Source organism: Pleurodeles waltl, chromosome 2_2 (genome assembly GCF_031143425.1).
Source record: "Pleurodeles waltl isolate 20211129_DDA chromosome 2_2, aPleWal1.hap1.20221129, whole genome shotgun sequence".
Taxonomy (NCBI): domain Eukaryota; kingdom Metazoa; phylum Chordata; class Amphibia; order Caudata; family Salamandridae; genus Pleurodeles; species Pleurodeles waltl.
The window spans coordinates 785,163,376-785,185,229 of record NC_090439.1 but is presented as its reverse complement, the minus strand read 5'-3'; the positions used below and the strand labels follow the sequence as shown (position 1 = coordinate 785,185,229).

Sequence of the window (21,854 nt, the reverse complement as noted above, 5' to 3'; positions counted from 1 at the left end):
GATACTTTACAAGGCATAATTGCATCTGAGAAAAGTGCATCACTAGAATTTTACACTGTAGAGGGGTGGCTAATACTAGCCATAAAACATGGAGTCCTACTATATGCTCATCCACCGGTCACAAATCCTCTCTAGGTTATTTTTGGAGTTGCAAGTCATTATTCATGTGTATCTGTGGTTGATTTCCTGTTTTATTTAATTGTAATTCATCACTTAGATCACACTTAATTAAATACCTTTGCATAATAATTGTTCTGCAACAAATGTTTGAAAAATTATAAAGAAATTAAATTCTGAAAGAAAACTTAAACACACAATTTATTGTGGCGGTCCCATATTTAAACATACTTTGCTAGTTCAGCAAACGCAGGAAAAAAATAAGAGTAAAGGCAAAAAAAATAAGAAAAGGCTCAGTCCTGTGATATATATGCTTGCATGCACCATCACATATGCCCGTCTATGCATCACAACACTATAGGGTCTCCAGTGTGATGATATAGATGATTGGTGGCATATTTAAAAAATGTTTTAAATTTATCGTTCCTTGAGGACAAACACCTATCTTCGAGTACTAATGTAAACAAAAAAAAAAGTTCTTGAAAGGGCAGTAGTTAGAAATAAGTTGCCCGGTAGCAAATGTCAGCTGCTGGATCCTCTGGAGAAAAATAATTAAATGGAAATCAGTGGGGAACAAGAAATTGGGGGGAGCCAAGGATGTCTCCAGGCTACGCTGCATGAATGAATAATGGGCATGGAGGGTGGGGAACTAAAGAAAGAACTAGGAGAGTGGGGTTGCACTAATTTAATAAAAAAATGAAATAAGCTAAGGAGGACTCTGAGCGAGGAGGAATGCAACATATTTAGTGAGGGAAGCAACACAGAGTGCAAAGGGCAGGGTTAAGTGAGGAAAGCAGCACACAGGGAGTGAGTAAGACAACTAATGCACTCCCATTGAGTGCTAAAAGCACAAATTCATTGAATGCGGCCGGTAGAAGGATAAAAGATTTCTAGCTTACGTGTCAAGAATTTTCAATTCTATTAAGGACACGGAGGCGAGGATTATGCTTTCTCTTTCTTTTACTGTTCCAAACAGCAGCCAATGAAATAACAGTAAAACAAAAACATCAATACCCATGATGCTAGATAATAAAGTCACATGGTCCAATCATAGCACATGACCTCAACCCATAAAATCTATGACCCCAAAAGTCACTTCCTCTTTCTTTGTAACATTCAGATAAGAACAAGAACGCAGTAGAAACTAAACTCCTTACAGATTAACAGTCCATGAACAACTATTCTGAAGTCCAAAACATCCCAATCCGACCTCAACAGGCGCCAGGGCAAGAAGTACCACCAGCAGCTTCAGCAGAAAAACTGAAACTCAAAAAGATGTGCTCTTCAAACACAGGAATCAATAGGTCCAAACCATCGCAGTGTCTTCTGATCCGATCCTAAAGGTGACAAACAAAAATTGAAGGTAATACTTTTGCCGAAATAACAGATAATGAAACATCTGTATAGAATCCATAATTCAGGGCAGGCAAAACCCAAAACATACAACAAATTTTAATCATAAAATCCTCATCAAGAAGAATCCAATATGATTCATACAATACTAAGGGCGGAATAATCCTCGCCTCCGTGTCCTTAATAGAAAGTAGATTCTGAGGACCAATCCTCTGCTCTCATAATGTCTTCTAGATGAGAGCCTAACGCATAGGTCTTGGAAGCCCTTGCTATCCTAGCTGAATGAGCCCCATATTTAGTAGTGTCTTTTCCCGCTTCATTCATCAAACATCTCATCCATCTGGATAAAGTAGCAGATGACACCGGTTTAAATGGTTTCTGCAATGATATTAACAATTGACCCTTAAAATCATGTCTGATATCAACTGTAGCAGTTTCATAAACCTTCAAAAACTGAACTACACACAGTTGTTGATTTTCAGGAAACCTAGGATATGCTACCATCCTGCAATTGGCTTTCGTTCTTCTGGTGACATTAAACGTAACTCCCTCCGGAGAATATACTCTCTCTGCCAAATCTAAAGCTCTAACGTCCGATACACGTTTACAGGAAATAAGGCAAAGTAACATAGTTAACTTCGCTGATATTTGTTTTCTGGAAAGATAACAATTAGATGGCCATTTGTCTAAAAACCTTAAAACTATATCGATGTTCCAAAGGGAAGAATATCTTGATTGAGGAGGAGACGACATGCAAATCCCATTCATTACTTTACAAACTAGTGGATGTTCCCCAACCGGCTTACCCTCAATCTGTGCATGACCAGCAGAAATGGCTGACCTGAAATTATTGACCGTACGATAAGCTAGAACCGAACCCGTGAGTTCTGCTTGGAAATTCACAATCATGTCAACATTCGACCCCATTGGATCGATACTCCGTCCGTCACACTAACTAGACCATCTCCGCCAGGCTGAGGCATACCGCTTATGAGTGCCGTTGCCCAGGCTTGTTTGATGAAACTTGTAGCATGTTGCGAAATGCCTGGGGAAGTCCATCTTGACCTGAAACTGTCCAAACCATCAACCACATTTTTTTCGACAGAACCAAGGGATGTTGAAGGCCCTCTGGACTCATCAGAAGATTCTGACGAAGCGGAATGAGAAGAGGAGGAGCGCAAGCTAACAGCAGAGCTACCGGGAACCAGGGTTGAGCCCTCCAAAGAGGGGTTTGAAGCACAATCTCCACTTTTTGTCTTTGAACCTGAGATAGAACCCTGGGAATCATCATGAATGGTGGAAATGCATATCTCCGAAACGGACTCTAATCCTGAATGAAGGCATCTGTCGCCAGAGCCAATGGATCCGGACACCAACTGAAGAATGTCAGAATCTGGAAATTGAGATGGGAGGCAAAGAGATCTATGTTGAAGGGAACCATTTCTAGAATGATCTGATGAAAAAGATCCTGATCCAACCTCCAATCGCTGGTATCCCTCAAGTACCTAGAGTTCCAGTCCGCTATGGCATTCTGAGCCACAGGGAGATAAACCGCTGTGACAATCAGATGGTGAAGAAGGCAATAATGCTAAAATTCCTTGGCTATCTCTGCTGAAATTCTGGATTTGACTCCTCCCCCCCAGCTTGTTGACATATCTCACTGCTGAGATATTATCCATCCTCAATAAAATACAACAACCCGACTTCTGAGGGGAAAGACTCTTTATGGCAAATGAGCCCTCTAGAAGCTCCAAACAATTTATGTGAAGCCGCATTTCTGACTGGGGCCAATGGCCCCCGTCGCAATCGATCCGCAACGTGCCCCCAGCCCCACTGACTGGCATCCGATTCGATTATTACATCTGGGTGAGATCTGAAAATGGCTCTGCCTTTCCAGGCTTCCATGTGATCCAACCACCAATGAAGTTCCGTCCTCACCTACTCAGATAATGGAATCTGCTCCGAGTATGACAGACCCTTATGAAGGTGCTGAATTTTTAACCTCTGGAGAGCACGGTAGTGAAGGGGGGCAGGAAAAATTGCCTGAATGGACGAGGACAGAAGTCCCACTATTCTAACAATCGCTCTTAGTGACATGGTTTGGTTAGTTAAGGCAGACCTCAACTCCCTTTTGATATTGTGAATCTTTTGAGAAGGGAGAATCAGTTCGGCTCGGACCGAATCTATCTGAAAACCCAGAAAATGTATCACCTGGGAAGGATTCAACAATGACTTCTGCACATTGATAATGAATCCCAGATCCTGTAAAAGCTGAACAGTCCGTGATAAATGACTTGGAAGAGTCTGAGCAACCTGAGCCATCAGCAAAATGTCGTCCATATAAATTATCAAACAAACCCCTTTTGCTCGAAGAGATTCCATCACTGGTCTCATCAGTTTGGTGAAACACCAAGGAGCTGATGACAGGCCAAAAGGGAGAGACTTGAATTCTAGACACTGGCCCCTTCACAGAAACTGGAGGTATCTCCTGTGAGGGGGAAAATGGGAACTGAAAGGAATGCGTCTTTTAGATCCAGACACACCATTTAATCGCCCTCTAACAAAATGTCCCTCAACATGTGAATCCCCTCCATTTTGAAGTGTCTGTATAATACCTAGCAATTGAACTCTTTGAGGTTTAATACTAGACGATGACCTCCACCCTTTTAGTCTACTAATAAAATAGGGCTGATGAAACTGTAAGGGTGAGGGGAGGAAAAACCCACTGCCCCTTTGTCGAGAAGGGACTGCACCTCTAGATCTATAATAGACAGATCTGCTAGGGAAAAATACCTTGAGGTAGGGGGCCAAGTTTGTTTCGGGGTACTGAAAAACTCCAGCCTGAAACTGTCTGAAGGACCCAAGGATCCCCCAGAAATCAGTAAAAAATGTTGTAGGAATGAACTCACTCTTCCCCCCAAAGTCACCTGGGAAGAAGATATTACACTTAACCAAATATCCTGCGTCCTGTATCGCTTTGTGTTGTCCCCGTCTGGGACCTCTGTAGAATCTGGCACGCCCACCATGGGAGCGGGTGGGATAGAAGGTGGCCTTCGTAGGTTCTCTGTACCAACCTCCTCTACCTCTGGGGTAGTAGGCTTCAGGGCTCGTAAATAATCCTCAGCCGGGCATACACCCTCCATAACGACCGGCCTTGAGAAAAAGGCCACGTTTGAAAACCTTTTTAAGGGACATCTGTGCCTTGTTGAGGGATGAGTAGGTAGAGCAAAATTGTGATAGTTCCTTCACGAACGGTGCTCCGAAGAGCATTCCATCCACAGCAGGACCTGCTTCTGATGTTACTAGATCATTTAGTTTGGGATCAATACTCATGAGGAAGGTCCGTCTGTGTTCGGAAGAAATAGCACAATTAGTATTGCCACTTGGCAAATGGCTCTCTGTGCCTATCCAATCAGAATATCAGTGTCCACCCCTGCTCCAGATGCTTTGGAGTGGAAAGACAATTCAAGGATTTTCGTAAGGGGGCCTGACATGTATAAAAGTTTGTCTTGGCAATTACGCCATGCGTGTCTAAGCCCTTCTTCGGGTCTTTAGAATTTTTTTCATGAACATCACCATAGTGGGATCCACTTCTGGGGTATCCGCAACTTTGCCCTCTAAGTCTGGTCTGGGATATTCAGCATGAAGTCAGGCGCGAACCTCCTTATCAAAACTCTTGCGTAATCGACCCAGTTGTATGCCCTAATCTCAGTGGGGTGAAAATCAAGAACTTTGGGAGGTGAGGCCTGTTTCTTATGCCTTTTGCTGGGACCGGGAACATGCGGGTCGTCTGAATCAGAAGAGGAATCATTGTCAGAAGAGGATGACAAAGAAACAGCGTCTTTTTTACTACTCTAATTATGTTTGCTGGCTCTTTTGCAGCAAAGTTTGTCAAAGGAGTCAGCCTGGGCATCCGGGGATGTAGACTCAATATTTTTCCCATAGTCCTTGAACTTTGAGCTTTTACCGGGAGCCGGAATTCCAGGCATTCCAACCTTGATTACGAGCGTAATCAATCAACTGACCGGAAAAGTGTTCCAATGCCTTCACAAGGGCGTCATTTACCGATTGTTGATCCCTTGAATCATGGGCCTCGACCAGATTAATTTCAAGCTGGTCAAAATTATCTTCAGGATAGTATCCTGACTCATCCCTGTGCCATTGAGCCATTCTCCTGTTCTAATATTGAAAATGGTCAGATATAAATGTGCAGGAGAGATCAAAGGGGGAGTGCAATAGCCCCTGCCAAGCTATTTTAGGAATTGCCAATAAAATGTGGAGGGAGCAGCCTGGAATATGCACTCTAGGCAGTGCCTATTCAATTTTACAACCCCACGCTCTAGCAGTAGGGCGTCCAGGGAGCACAGAAGGTCAAAATGCTGGGGCACTATTCATCTGTCGTGTCGCTGAAATGAGCCGGCTTCTTTTAGAAAAGTGAAAAGAAACGCCAGCTCGCACACACGACACGACGCAAGTCATAGAAATCAAAATAGGACTACACGAAGAACGCGTAGTCCGCTCCCGCTCCACAGGCAAAAACCCAGCCAGACGGCCCAGGAGGAAATTTAAACGCTAGACAAGTGCTATACAATACCAAATACACATTAGCAAATAACGATACAAGGCACAACATATACGTAATAAAATACACAGAAAATTTCTGAGTAACAATGCTGTACTTATCTGGCTCCGGAGAGAAAGAGGAAGTGACTTTTGGGGTGATAGCTTTTATGGGTAGAGGTTCTGTGCTATGATTGGACTATGTGACTTTATTATCTAGCATCATGGGTATTGATGTGTTTTTTTTTTACTGTTATTTCATTGGCTGCTGTTTGGAACAGTAAAAGAAAGAGAAAGCATAATTCTCGCCTCCGGTCCTGACATAGATTTCATGTCAGCTCATTTAGATAATGGTAAAGATGATGGCTTCCAGGGACCAGACAAACACAAGTAGAGAAAGGTATACCATTGAATAAGAAGCAGGCAAATGAGATTGATCAGCTAGCCAGTGATAAGAATCGGGCCAACCCAAAGCCCGCTATAAATATTGGAATTGTTCACAATAAATCGTTGAAATTGGACAGCTAAAGCTAAAAATGTGTGGATTATTTGAACACCATTGTGAATTTTAGCATTGACGTTTAGAACTATTTTTTTCTTCTGTCACTCATAAGGGCCGTAGAGCATCGTCTTGATACTGATAATTGAAAGGTCCATTGAAGGTTATCTGCTTTAAAGTGGGTTCTGTGTCTTCTGTGAGAGGGATGGTCGTAAGGGGCTTATCCTTTTATTTTGACTTTTCTCTGGTCCTTGTGTCTTGATGACTTCTCTTTTCTCTCCTCATGTAAACTCAAGGAGTATTAGTTGTGGAACTCACATTGTGGGGCAAATCATAATGTCCTTTTCTGCTCGGTGCCAGTGCAAAAAGGAGCTGTGCACTTCATTTTGGGTTCCTGAGTGCTCACATTAAAATGAAATATCTCCGACCTAATGCATGATTTTCTGAAAACAGACCTCGGAAACACAGGGAATTACTGCCCTGTGCTTCTTAGAACTCAAGCTTTACATTCATTAACCTGGAGATATTGCCAGTTAATGTATGTGAATATGCCAATAGCAAGCACCCGGCCTCTGCACTGGCGCAGCACAGAACACAGCAGCATGATACAGACCCTTTGTCTTTATCTGTCATTTTCAACGGTTTACCGCTTGAGTGCATCATATTTAATATTCAGCGAGTGCCTCCACTGAGATCAGTCTGAAGCCCCTTGATGCTGAATCTTTTACAGCCGATCTTCTTTCAAACAGATCCAAACATTTCGTAGTTTCTAACCTGGTGGCCAGTAATGTAAATATTGCTATCCAGATTACATCAGAAAGTCTCTAGCGTTACACCAAGGAAACCCATACTAAGAAAATTCATGACATCTGCCTCCACATGCACTTGACAATTGTTGCACAGTTCCACCATTTATGGGTTGGCCATCTTGATACTTAACATACATCTAATTGAGTAGCGTGATTAATGATAGGAATTAATTATTTGAATTGAATTCAGGAATTAATGTATGTATTGCCCTAAAATGAAATATAACCCCATAGGTTATTTATTGTGTTTTAATTGTTATAGTCTATTTTTCATGTCACCTAATGTGTGGATATCACGTGGGGTGTACTTTAAATGTGGTATAGACAATGCGGTGTGTCGTGATCAAGGCCTGGTTGAGGGCCGAAACGCGTAATGGCGGATTGGGGCACCAAATAAACAGTTAATTTTCTACTGAAGTGGGTCTGTGCCTGAATCTTTGGCAAGTGTGAATATGGGTGTTTGGATATATATATATTTCTGCCCTTTGGTGAATGTATTAAAGGCTTTTTGTCTTACTTTATTCTTGTATGCTGATGACACACAGATTGTCATTTGTCTTTCTGCAGATTATGACAACATGTTGTGGCACAGTGGATGGGGGAAAACAATTTAAAACGTAATGGCATTAAGAGAGAGGTTCTTGTGGTGGATATCCGCTAGCTGTTTTGGCCTTCTTGGATGCCTAGGAAAAATGCTTTGGTTCCTCCCTATTTCTACACAAAGGGTAATTGTTCATGTCGGTGAAGAGGCTAGAGAATATTGAGATTGCAGCTGCGTGCCTCATGTGGCATGCCCCTAAGCATGTTTCTGTTTCCACTCTTCACTGGAAACTTCACTGGCTTACTGTTGACTAGCAAATTAAGTTCAGAGTGCTATGATATAGTCATAAAGCTATGACTCAGACAGCACACAAGTTTAGTTTACTCTAATTGTTCTTCACCCTCGGTTAACCAGAACTTAGAGCTGACCCCACAAGCTAATTTGACATTTTACTTATGTTGGGCCTAAACTCTGGAATTCTGTGCATTCCTCTCTAAGACTTTGCGCTTATACTGAAAGGTTTTGCAAGCAGTTGAAGACCTGGCTATTTTAATTCAGCTGGTACACCTCGTCCGTTATGTGAGTGCTGGGAAGCACTTTGGGGTAGCCATGTGCTTTATAAATCAGAGTAACATAACATGACTCAAGTGCAAGAAATTAACTTTGCTCGAGGAAGCTAAGTACAGATGTGGACTCTTGGCTAGCTATGAGAAATGATCAGTGTGACAGATTTCGGTGTTAGTTACAAGCTGCTTGACTTCCTTTGGGTCCAATTTTTTTAACCATATTACTCCTGTGTTAAAATGTCTGTATTAACTATCAACAGACGCAAGATACTCATACACATGAAGATGCATTATCCGCAATCATCTACACACCTCTACTCCATCACCGGGCATCAAAGATAAAAGGGGCCCTGGAACATGACTTCTAAAACCTACAGCTTCCAAAAGGAATGTTAAGTGGTGCAATCCTTTTCCGGCAGTGCTACCAGCTGTAGGTATTGTCTTCCCCCAGGTTTATAAACTATTACCTCTCTGGTTACCTTGAAGACCCATTTGAAATCTTTTTCCAGAGAAACTTTTTCTCTAGATAAATTTGATTCCTTAACGACCCATCCATCCTCCCTGCTTGTGAACTGATTTCTAGATACAGGAATTTCCCTTTCAGGGCCCTAGTTCTGGTGCACCATTTTCAGTGTTCTTCATCGCTCCGTGCTACTGGGTTGGAAAGTCGTGAAAAGAAACTGATGTAAGCATGCTAGGGCTGCACCTAAGAACGACTGCAATGTCATTATGGCGACTACGATGGCTACGACAGATGCAGAGTCGACCTACGCCACCTGACAGCGCACAAAGGTACTACTTGAAGAAAAATCTCCAGATGCAGTCTGATGCCTGGGGAAACTCTGAGGTAATGAATCTGTAACTATAATAGGTCTTTACTGTATAAATCGTTATCAAAGGTACGTAAATTGTTCTTTAGGTCTACAGAAAAGTTTAAAGAGGTTTCAACAAGTGGAATCACTGATTTCTGTGTGCTGGAGTTCTGAGTGCAGAGTTCATTAATAATGCTTTTAATTTATTTTTAGAGTCCAGTTTTAGGCAGACATCATTTCAATTGAGTAAAAAGTGTCCCTCCTTTAATACTGAACGCTGGGATTAATATAAGAAAAGGCACGCTGACACAGACTTTGAATTGGCACTTTAAGAGGTCTAAAAGCGGAAGCATGAATGTGCAAATTAAGGTATTTACCTAATTGTATGTAGTATGTGTTTTAAACCTTATCCACAGTTGGTGTCCTGCTTTGATAAAACGGTGCTATATGCCTTATTTCATGTATGGCTTGAATGAGGCCATCCTGTAAAGGAAAAAAGCTTGTCCTGTCACCCAGTTTTACATCATAAACAATCTCCATCTATGAAGTTTCCAGCATATCAGTTTTGTGATGTTTGGTTGGATTTTAAATACTCTTCTTGTGACGTCATTAACAAGATGGCCCCTCTAGGAGATGTGTTGGATGTTAGGTCGCCACCAAGTCTAACCTGTTCATGTGATTTCTGTCCCTTACTTTTACAGAGGGTTTAAATGGCTCTTGGAAGGATGGGGGATATGTGCCTTCCAGTACAGGCAGCAGTGGATACTGGAGCTGGAACGCTCCCAGCGATCAGTCAAACCCTTCAACCCCATCGCCTCCATTGTCTGCCGACAGCTTCAAGCTATTCCGGCCACCGGCCCAGTCAGACGATGGCATTGATGAAGCAGAAGCAAGCAGTCTTTTGTTTGATGAGCCAATACCTAGGAAAAGAAAGGTTTGTCTGCCGGTTTGTGTTTTTTGTTGTGTTAGCTGTTTCTACTACCCGTGTTCTAAAATATGTAGGAAACATTGAGTTGTAGGGGGAAATTATTTCGTGCTTAACTGCCATTGGACAGCAGAGCGCATCCAAACAAATAAATGGTGCATAAAGGACAGCAGGAATGAAGCAATTAATCACGGATTCAGTCTCTTCCACATATGACCATATTTTGATCAGTAGGCTTTGAGTGCCCTCATTGCATGTCTGTTGTCCGGCCCACCTCTCCAAACGATTTTCTAAATCTATGGGCACTTCCATTAAACCAGGCACAATAATTATGTAGCAGGGAAGGACTAAATTATGTGGCAGGGTTGACTTAATTACAGAGCAAGAAAAGACAAATTACGGTGTGTAGTGCAGCACACTTTCTTCCAGAATTACTTGATTATTTTCTCCTTTTTACACATCTTAACTGTGTCTGGGTACCATTTATACATCACTAGTATGAATTTAAACTCTAAATAAAGCAACTGAGAGATACACATTTAATCTTTGGAAAGGGTCTACCATTGATCTGCAACACATGTGGCAGCGTTTTTACTAACGTTGATCCTTTATGGGTACGTACGTATTTTTTTTATTAAATCTGCAATTTAAGCATCACATGATGTAATTACATGGCAAGTGCAGCAAATCCAAAATTATACAGAAAAGTTACAGCCTAATAATCGCATAATTCCTGTGCTGTGCACTAGTCCGACCAGGGCCCGTATTACAGTTAGGGCACAATTTCCATGTTTGGGCCACGGCGCGCTGTAAAGCAGGTTTGCTGGGTGCAATCAGGGATAGTGTGCGTTCTTAGCAGGAATGCACTACCCTCAGGGCGGCTGTGAACTTGCGCTGCCCCCAGGGGAGCACATTCAAGAGAAATGCAGAGCAGCTGTTTAAGCTGCAGTGTGTTTCTCTGTGCAGGTAGCAAGCATCCTGCACTTTTCAAAGGGATTAGAAATCCCCTTGCAGGTGGTTGCAGTGAGTGACTGCATCCGCCTGCAAGGGGATGTCCCTTTCATCCCTTTAGAGGGCTACATTTAGAAGGTGCACTGAAAGTGTGTCACCATTTGTGGCACACTTTCATTGCGCCTTCCGTAGGCATGTTTGCCTCTGCACCACATCAGTAATATGGCGTAGTTGCAGAGGCAAAGAGATTCCCTCATAAGCATGGGACGAAACCCCCATGCAAATGAGAAAACACCCTCTGATGATACCTCTGGTGCTATATGTGCACCAGCACTATCTGTATTACAGAAGGGGCTGCACAAGCATTTGCGGTCCCTTCTGTAATACCAAAATGTCCTGGGGGTGCACAAATTGGGCGCAAACACCCATTGTGCCCCCGGGGCACTTGTGTAATACAGCCCCCTTGTGTCCTTACCTACATAGCCCTACTCTTCTCATTATCACACCCACTTGGCACCTGCCCTCTACTTTATCTTGTGTGAATGGGCCATGTCACAAACTGCTTATGGTTAATTTCATGACAGTTCCCTATATACTCTTACACCCTTTTTCCCATTCTCAAATTAGTGAGTATCAACCTGCCAAGTGGCACAACCAGAATCTGCTTCAGAAGCTTTTAATTCAGACCTTTGTGTGCTGCTAACATGCGTTCATGTGTGAGCCACAGGCAGTGACTCCACCTTCCTTGCATATGCTTGACCTTCCCAGGTCCCCCTTTTCTATGGAAAGGTAATAATTTGATACTTGTTCTCTCATGCACAGTGACTTTGTAATCCAGATTTTGCCCGTTACTCATTGATGTTTTGATTGATTTCTTTTGCTGCTGTTGTGTGTGTTGTCTCCATCCTCTTTCACATGAGCTCTGGTTTCTTTTGCTGCAGTGTTACAGCTTTAGGCTATGAGTGTTGTGTCACCGACCATTTGTAGCAGCTGCCTAGAATAATTTATGTCTCTCATGTTAATATATTTGTGCACATCTGCTCTTACTGTGCTAACAATGGTACAGTGTCCCTTCAACACCGGGTGCCATTGGTCTCAAGTTAGCCTGGTTGATGAGGGCTGATACCCAGAAACCAGTCCTAGGATTCTTGTTTCCAGTCAAGGGAGGACCTGGCCTGGCAGTTTGGGCTGGACTGTTCCCATGGAGAGAAAGGTCAAGACTGATTTGTATATGGCTGGATCCAAAATGGGGGGACGTTGCAAGCAAAATAAGGATGGATTAAACCCAGATCTGTGATTTGGGGTGTGTGTTTGAAAAGTTTCAACACTCCGTCCATCATTTTATTTTGTGATGTTGCTTCCCTTCAAAACCTCCCACCTTCCATGCAGAGAAATGGTGCACTGCCCCACAGAAGACATTGGAATTCATGGTTAGGAAGAAAACTAATACGGGTGTTCACAGCAGGCAAGATCACAAGTACCCTTTGCTCTAGTGAGACAGCAAAGCATACTATCCATGGTACTTTCTTGTAGGGATCATGTTGCACCTCTGGCTGAGCAACCTGTTTCAGTTAGGTTAAATTGTTATGGTCCAGGAAAGCGGTTGCAAGCGCACAGAACCTGGGGACCCCGTGATGAAAAACATCTTCTGCTCCAAATATTCCATAGACTCCAGGGCACTGTCTGGTTGAGCCTAGCTATAGTCTGTGTGTGTGAGTACAAAGCCAACATTGAACATTAGCAGTGGGCCAGTTTGTGCTATGCTGCAGGATGGCTGAGGTGACGAGCTCATGCAAATCTTGCTCCCTTGCACCCGGGATTGGAGCATAACTCCTCCCACAGGTGTTCTCTGTCACAGTCCAAGTTTGACCAGACAGACCCGTCTCATAACTTCTGTTCCTTTCCTGTGCTACTGCCCAGCTTGCATGCAGTGCGGGTGGTAGATGAGAGACTGAGTACCAGTTGATGAACAGGAAACCTGGCTGCAAGAAAAAGATCAGGCCACCTGTTTCCCCCAGTGTTCGAACACATCAACAGTCACCCCTCACCACAAGTGGTACTAGAAGAACCAGAGATGTAAGAGGTATAGGCTCCAGCCAAACTAACCCCTTATGGGATAGAACTACAGCCGATTTGTTGGGAGGTTTCCCTGACACAGTTGACACATGCCACTCCGAAGATGTTGACCTCACCACCCTCCCTGCTGATCCAGTTTAGGGAAAAACATTTGGCAGCACCAGTCTCCTCAGTGCACCCACAGGGCTCTCAGTAATCTCTCTGTACCAGATGTTTCTCTTCTCAGGACCTAGTATCCCCAGGATTCTCCGCTGGGGGCCTTAATGAGGGGTAGTGGAATTAAATTGAAAGACACATAAGACTCATTTGTTCTATGAGACCAGTAACAGCAGGACCAGGACTTGCCAAACCCCTTTTAGCTCCTCCCCCTGCTCCCCACATATGTATATGATTAACCCAAATGAGTGCAAAGCTGTAGACTAAGAAGACCATGCCATCTCACAGTATCACTGCAGCTCCTAATCATCCTACCTATCTCTATTCAGCTGCAATCTATGAAACCCACGCATCCAGCTTAATCAGGCTACATCCATCTTCTGGTCCCAAATCTGCATCTGACTGCATGGTCTTCGGGATAGACTCGCTTTCAAGCCAAGAGAACACCAGCCTGCAAAAGGTTACATTTAAAGAATTAATCAAAGTTCTGATCCTAATACAGATTCCATATACCATTGTTAACACGTCCCAATCTAATTAATTTATTCGCTCTGGGACTCGTTTTAGGCCAATGAATCTTTTGACCCTGGTTGAAGACACCTTAGGACGAGATAACTGATCGACATGTCAATTAACAAGTCAATAACGTCATCAATTAGACTCCGAAACCACCATGACCTTTCAGTCATGAATAACCACACCAGTTTAGTACGATTTTGTGATGTTTATTCCCTATTGATTACAATTCTACTAGCAAGTTTATTAGTCTCAAAATCATGAAACACATCAGCATTGTCATAATATGGCAACTCGAATAAGATTTCATCAAAGCAAAGATCACGAACATTAGAACATAGCACGACGTCAACATAGGTTATCCTTAGCAGAGTATCATTAGAGCATTATTCAACAATGCATTGAACCAGTCATTTGCCTATTTGCGTCCGCTTCAGTGAACCCCTTGACTAACCTCGAATTAGCATTGGCATGTTGGGCTTCATGCAAAACAATTTGGTAACACTAATTTGGAAAACATCTAACTATGGTCTCTGTCAAAAGAAGCAGTTGGTACCTAGAAAGGAAAGGCAATCAGACAATTACAATTTCATCATCATATAGTTACCCTTCGTAATGGGTCAGCATACAGATTCAGTCTTCGTTCTCAGGACATCAGTTGATTCGCCATCAGCCAGGGAATTCAGCAAGATGGGTAAGAAGGGACACTTCCCTCTTATGGAGGAAAGGTATAGAACGGGCAAGGTAAGGCAAGGATGGTTTGAAGAACCAAACAGCAAAGTCTCTATGCAGAGTGACAAAGTGTCTGGGTCATAACAAAAGTTCGCAATGGCATCTCCGAATGGTTCCTCGTGTCAAAGGTTTTTTATCCCTTTTCCGTTGTACAGTCCCCTAATCTCTGATTGGATAAGGTTGGTACCCCTCTATCTTCATCCAATGGGTTTACAGTGTTAGTATCAAATTTTGTCACCCCATAACAGTTCTCACGTAGTTTATTGGTTCTTATGATTGACGTCTCCAGCGAGCAGAATGTCCGCTATGATTTCATACTCTCGCGGTCCTCTTGCATCTTCAGTCAGTAGGTCCATTGTCTGTACCGGTTCAGGCGACCTTGTACCTGTAACTAGTCTACAGTGTTGCATTCAGCAAAAATGTTTCTTCTAGTAAGTCGAATTTCATGAGAATGGATCTACCACGGTTACACTCATCCTTTAGCTTTGGAAAAATACGAGTATATGTCCTTCAGCAAGTCAGCACACTGCACGTTAGAAAAACACATTTAATATGAAAACCGGGCTGCTAGGCCTCGACTCATGCTAACTAAAGTCTAATGATTTATTAGCAAATCCTTATGTAAAACTCTTAATATTAGTGTAAAATCATACTTTAACATCTCATTTTCATTATTATTAGTCAGTTTCATTAATCCCCATATTTATTGGCGGCCACTCCCCATGGGCACATTTCAAGCGCACGTTTAGCAAAAGCACATTAATACATTTTCTATGCGACATTATTATGCATTAGTTCATAAACATTTCATGTTGATTTTGAGTATAGGTGCTACGCTCCCTCACCATAAAGACCTGCTTCCAAACATGCACTACCATTCAGTTGTTTCCAAGGCTTTGGGAAGCCTGTCCTTTGAGGGCACAGTATGCCTGCCAGAGAATTAAAGTACATATGCTCCGATGCCTGCAACAACATCTCCACTGAAACCTTAGGTCTTCATGGAGGCCAGGAGATTTTGAAGAAGTATGTGTCTGAACTGAAAATTCCAGTGCCTATAGACACAAGTACCAGGCTTTTAAAGACAATTGTATTTTTGTCCCCTGGCAGCCTCACAGCTTTGTCTGTTGTGTTGATAGCAGCTTCCCTAATGGCTAGGGCATCATCATTCCATATGGACTGGTTAGCCAGACATGTTGCAAGAAAATATACCATTTGGCTTCCTCACTCAAACAGGCCAAAGGCAGTGCCATTACGGCACCTCGCAACTGAGGCATAGGTTTGACAGGTACACCTCTTTTTTCCCACCCTATGACCAGGAAGAGTAAATTCTCATATTTAACCTTGGAAAAGAGGATGCCAAAGAAATACTGCTGATGTCTTGGAACCTCGTTGATATTGCCACATGGACCCTGTTGTGTCCATGCACCACCAATTGCAGTGTTTATCATCTGATCTTAATTTAGAGACCCTGGAAAATGTGATGAATCTTCCCATCCCTTTGATTGAAAGAACATTTTTGATCCCTTGATTGACAAGGTTCTCCAGCAGTATAAGACTGTCACGGTCAGGCGAGCATCCCTTAGTAGCATCCAAGAACTGCCAGCAACATGGCCTACCCTTTTTCAACCAGTGAATGCCTGCATTCTGCCAAGGCTAGTTTCTTCTTCTGCCTAAATGTACTGGCATGGCCCTCCTCTTCCTCGGAGAGCAACTAGCAATGAAGAGGAAACATGTCAAAAGCAGAAATTAGCTTTTACCACCAGGCTCCAAGAAGTCCACATTCCTCAGGGCCATCTCAGGAAGTCCACCTCAGGTCTCTGAGGTGAATGCTCAGTCTTAATTACTGACAATGGATACAGATAAGTACCATCTCACTGTGTCTCTTTTTGGTGAATTCCTGCAGCTCTTAGAAATGCCCTTGTCCAGGCTATTTCTGCCCCCTGAAGTCATCTCAAGAACTTCTGCAGGAAGTCAACGTCGAGAACATTTGTGAGGGAGTAACCCATACACCAAACTCTAAATCAGGCTCTTTGTTATTTACGGACATCCTAGACTGCAGTCTAGTAACAACCTTCCTGTCTCTACAAGAGTAAGAAACATCAACTCAAAACTGGATCACTCACTGCATTAGCAATGGAGCCATGTCAACATTTAATTCTAAAGAATTCCATTGCTGCAGGCTCATCACAAGCTCCAAGTGTGTTCTGCAACTCTATCTGGCAGCACACTAGTATAAGCAACTGACTGACCAATCCAGGCATAGCCCAGTGCTGCTAATAATGGTATCTACCTTGAGCGTATATGTGCCTACTTCTGATCTTTTTATGACACGCCCCTTCAGCCTGGCCTGCCACCAGCGTGTGGTCACCATCAGCTCATCAGATTGTGGGTGCAGGGCTCACTGTGGAGAACTGTACATCAGTGCCTTGTGGCATAAATCATATCTACACCCCCACTTCAATGTGCTAGTGCTAAAGGCAATCTTTCTAGTATTGTTTTTCGTTCTTCCATTGGCGAAATGCAGAATGGTGAGGATTCCCATGGACAATACCACTGCCATAATTTACCTGCGGAAGCAAAGGGGCACTGATGTCTCTTAGTTCTAGTCCTGCAGGAATGGGTTTTACAGAACATCATACAGATCTCTGACATTGTGGGGATTGTCAACATCAAGTTTTTGATCCCTTCATCGAGAGCTGGTGTTGACCAGACATAGACTCTTTAATAGACTTCACTCACCTCAAGACCATATGACATTCAATTCTTCCCCTGGATTCATGGGCAGTCAGAATTTGTTTGGTACAGTTTGATGTTGGATTAGACGAGTGCCTTCATATGTGCCTTCCCAAGACTCTTCTGGTGCTTGAAATCCTGCAGAAGACCAGAGAAGCCAAAGCTGTTCAGTCATAGTAGTGAATTCCTCTCAAGCTCACCACGTGTTGTTCTAGGTCTTGTTCCATCTATGCCAAAAAGATCACATCCCACCCTCTTGTGGTAGAAAGATCCTTTCCAAGGCAAGAGAGAGAATGCAGTACACCTCTACCCTATTACTATACAGCTTGCATAGTGTCAGGTTTCAGAACCAAGAGTCAAATGTACCACTTGAACATATCCCTTGATGGAGTATGTATCTTCATGCACCTAGCTGATGACGTGATGGACCACCTGAAGAAGGTTACAGACACAACATAACTTGTGACAGCTTTATACCAACATAGACCTTACTTCAGAAGGACACTCCACAGGTGCCCAGCAATGAGACAAAGTCTATCTTATCATTGCCCATAATAAAACTGTTGTAGAAAGTAGTTTTTCTGGTAATAATTACTTCTTCGCATGGGACATAAGTCTCCGGCATCTGCCAAAAATGCCTCAGAGGGCGCTCCTTCTCCCACCTTGCTGTTAAAGCCTGGAAACCCCACCACCCACCTCCCCTTTCCTGAAAGACTTCAGAAAGAAGCCCAAGACCTGGTGTAATAAAGATGCAAATTCAATAAAATAAGTAGGTTCTTTATTGGTGAAAATCCCATCCATCTGTACAGCTTCCAAGATCTTCCAACTGTCACCAGACTGCAGCAGAACTCTAAAATCCTGAACCATTCTACATTCTTCCCTGTCATAAACATACTACCCACTGTAAACTAATGTAATGGTATGTACAAGATACCACACCTGGCTCTTCAAACACCACCTGCAGCAAGGTAAGAACCACTACACCATACCAGTGCCTGGAGACCCCCCGGGGTGAAACGTTTGCGCTCTACAAGAACCCCCTGATTGTTTGATAAATTGTTCCCACTGGTCCAGGGTCAAGACTGATTTTCATAGAGCTGGGTCCAAACTGAGGTGGCCTGGTGTGTAAAATAGCGATGGACTAGGATGGGGCCTGAGTAATTACCAGTGGCTGAGATTAATTCAGACATTCCATCCATCACTTTTACTATACTTTGGACTGCTGTATAGGCGTTATTAACGTGCTCTTTTTCATGTTGTGCCCTCCACAACTTTAGGAAAAGTGTGGCTACAGATTTACGATTTACGCATGACATGTGAATTTGCAATAGATACACAAAGCAAACTAAAATGTTAGTTAGCTGGAACCATTAGTTACCTGCACGTGTTTTTTGCAGATTTTAGAGACCACCCTGATACCTCCCGGTAGGCTAAGGGCCTGATTCAGATTTCACACATATTCATTATGATGGGGAAGCAAGAGTGTTTTCTGAGGTGGAGTCTGTATGCATTGTAAGCTTCTAGGAACATGAGTAGAAATAATTCTAATCAAAACAGTAGCTGAAAACAATCAGCCCTGTGCATAAAGTTATTTGGGACTGAAGGTTAAAGTATAAGTGCAAATAGACTTTTGTACGAGTTCCCAAACACGTCTGCAATTCACAATCGATGATTGTTTTTGTTTATAAAGTGATTTCCTCACATGAAGGTTTTTGTGCGGGTAAATCCGCTCCTGGGGTGTGAACCAAAAGCATGCTTGTCTCTGAGTATTCAAAAAGATTTTCTGGACCATTCCCTCTCTGTAATCTATCCGAAATTCACCTGTGTGAAAGTCAGGGAATTTATTTCCAGAACTGAAATGGGCACAGACCACATCTGAAATTGGTGAGGATGCAGGAGATGTAGGATTCCATAGGAAAACAGATTTTCTGCCTTGAGGTAAAAAAAATATTAGTAAAATGTAGTCCCACACATGGAAAGGCATTTCCCTATATGTAGTTGTGCAGTTTGTACAAGCATGCAAGCAGCAATGCCTCTAGAAGGTTATATTTCGAGATACTCGAGTTTTCAAGGAGAAGGTCTGGAAACTTGCAGCTTATACAGGTCTGCATTGGCAGTCTGAGAAATCTTTGGGCCACTTGTACAAATGGATTTTGGGTTTGTAAACAGGTCGATTTGCAGAATCGGTCAGTTTGTGAACACAAAAAGGCATTTTCACATCTACAAAGCCCTATTTGTGGTTTGGTAATCTTATACCAAATGTGTATTTATGACGTCCCTTCCTAATACCTTATCACACTGGAATGTGTCAAAGTTTTGCAAGCGAAATGTGGTCGTAAAGCATTTTAGCACCTATTTCAAGTAGGTCGGAACCTATTGGCAAATGGAAAGGGGTTCCCCAGGGATCCTTTCTCTTTTGTGAATGTTTCTAAAAACATTCGTTAAGAGCAGGCAGTGGTCCTATAGATCATTGCCTGCTTTTAAAAATGGAAAGAAAACTTTAAATGTTTTTGTTTGCAGTGCACCTCATTTTCCTGTAAGGAAAACGACTGCATTTAAAAAAAAAAAAAAGTAGCTTTTTTTTTAAAAGCAATCACAGACATGGTGGTCTGCTGACCATCCTTGTGATTTTAGTGATTCCCAATGGTTTGCAAACCGAGACCTACCTCATTAATGTTCATGAGGTAGCTCTATTTGCGACCCACTGGGAATCGCAAAATGCGTCTAATAGCGAATCGCAAAAAAGTGCTATTTGGTAATCACAAACAATTACCTTTGTCCATGTGGCCCTTTGTCAATCACAAAAATTGCACCTGTGCAAGGTCGGATATCTACAGATGCACAATCTTCAAAATTGTTTCAAGAGTCAGGTCTGCACACTTCAGAAAATAAATGTAATATTCCAGACGCCACAGATAATGGCAGCACGGTGTGTAAATCTGCGAACAAAACAAGCTGAAAAATTAAATAATTGTCAAGATTTATAATTCATGTCGGTATTGATATTCCCAGTTCAAGTGAGAAAGAAAACCTACCTTCCTTTCAAAATAGCTTTGCCTCATTTTCCCCCATTTTCCTGATTTTCCTTTAGCAGAAAAAGAACGGGACAAAATAATATGTTTATTAGAAACATATTATCGCATTTATTATCGTATCAGGCATGTAATTATGTTCATGAGTGTAACATGATATTGCTATATTTCTTTTTAATAAACGAAAATAAGCTGTGTCCAGAGTCAACGTTGTATCATGGTAGGCTCATGTGCATTTGTGTGAATTATAAGCAGCCTATGTTACTTTTGAAATAGTTATTCGTGTATGTTATGTTGAGACAAGTATCCTGCCTTGTTCAACTGCGAAATGTCCTTGAAACTCCCTCTCCACTTAAAAGGTGTTGTTTGTGAGATCAAGGGAGAGAAAAATCAAACTAATCTGTAAATCTTCCTCAGGCTGTTTGCTAATTTTGGTGTTAAGCTTGTTGACCATGAAAGGCTGTGAACTAGTGTGCCATTGCTGTGAATTGGTTTATCATTTGGCTGTTTAAACAAGGTAATATTTACATCTAAAAAGTACCAAGGCTGATATATTAATGCATTTTCAGATGTCGTTGAAGTGGCCCATGAAGCTGAGCTGAGTGCATTCCTTGCTGAAGGCGTTCATGCTTCAGCGACACACTCTTCAACAATGTATCGTCAGCAAAGGCCCATCAATAATGTAGCAGTCTGTGCTCCTCTGCTTGCTGCCCACAGCATGCAGTGCCAGTGAAAGGCGCCAGTGTTCAGTTTGTTAAAGCTTCCTATCTGGTGATGCCCCACTGCCTCTGCTGCTCATGCAAAACTGTATTTACACGTATTGCATGCCCGTATTTTCATTCTCTCGTTTTGCTGGTTCTCTAAAACACACTTTCCTTTAATTTTTGAGAAGTAAAGTTATAATAGCAATTTATACAGCCCTTCAATATTTGGCATATTTCTGTGCCACTCCACTGATTGTTAGGGTCGCATAGAAACACGAGTAGTAGCACACTGGGGTACTATAGCTCTACAGTCTGAATGTAGGGTTGAAGTTAGGGTGAGGCAACGCAGGGTGAACACCTAAGGGGTACTAGTACTGTACTCCACCGTTCAGGCAGGGATTCCTGTGCGTTTCAGTATGTTTTCCTGTGTTGGGATAGAGAATGTAAGTATGTTGTTAAATAAGAATTCTTTTCACTTTAAAAAGTGGACATAGTGCAATTTCTGAGTTCTGCTATGTTACCGTATGGGAGGAAAAACAAGTTCTGCAAACAGGTACTGTATGATGACTTAGGGGACCAATCTCCGAGACTTAAGGTGAGTAATGGGCAAGGGTCAGGACCATACCAACAGGTCACTCCAGGCGACACTGGGGTAGCTTGGTGCAGGGGTGTAGTTGTTGCTCAATATATTTAAATGGAGTTCGGTCTCCGTGGAAAAAGGCTGCAGGCTCTGACTAGGAGGCCAGTCGAGAGCAACCAACAGGTAGGTAGC

The 21,854-nt window shown here is 42.6% G+C and overlaps 1 protein-coding gene across 1 annotated transcript in view; it reads left to right on the top strand.

Moving 5' to 3' along the window:
• Window positions 1-21,854, top strand: part of ZNF704 (zinc finger protein 704) — a 543,928-nt gene that overhangs the window by 269,116 nt on the left and 252,958 nt on the right. Inside the window, exon 4 of the mRNA XM_069220407.1 lies at window positions 9,959-10,191. Within this exon, the coding sequence (XP_069076508.1) occupies window positions 9,959-10,191 (233 nt within the window). The remainder of the gene's footprint in view (window positions 1-9,958; window positions 10,192-21,854) is intronic.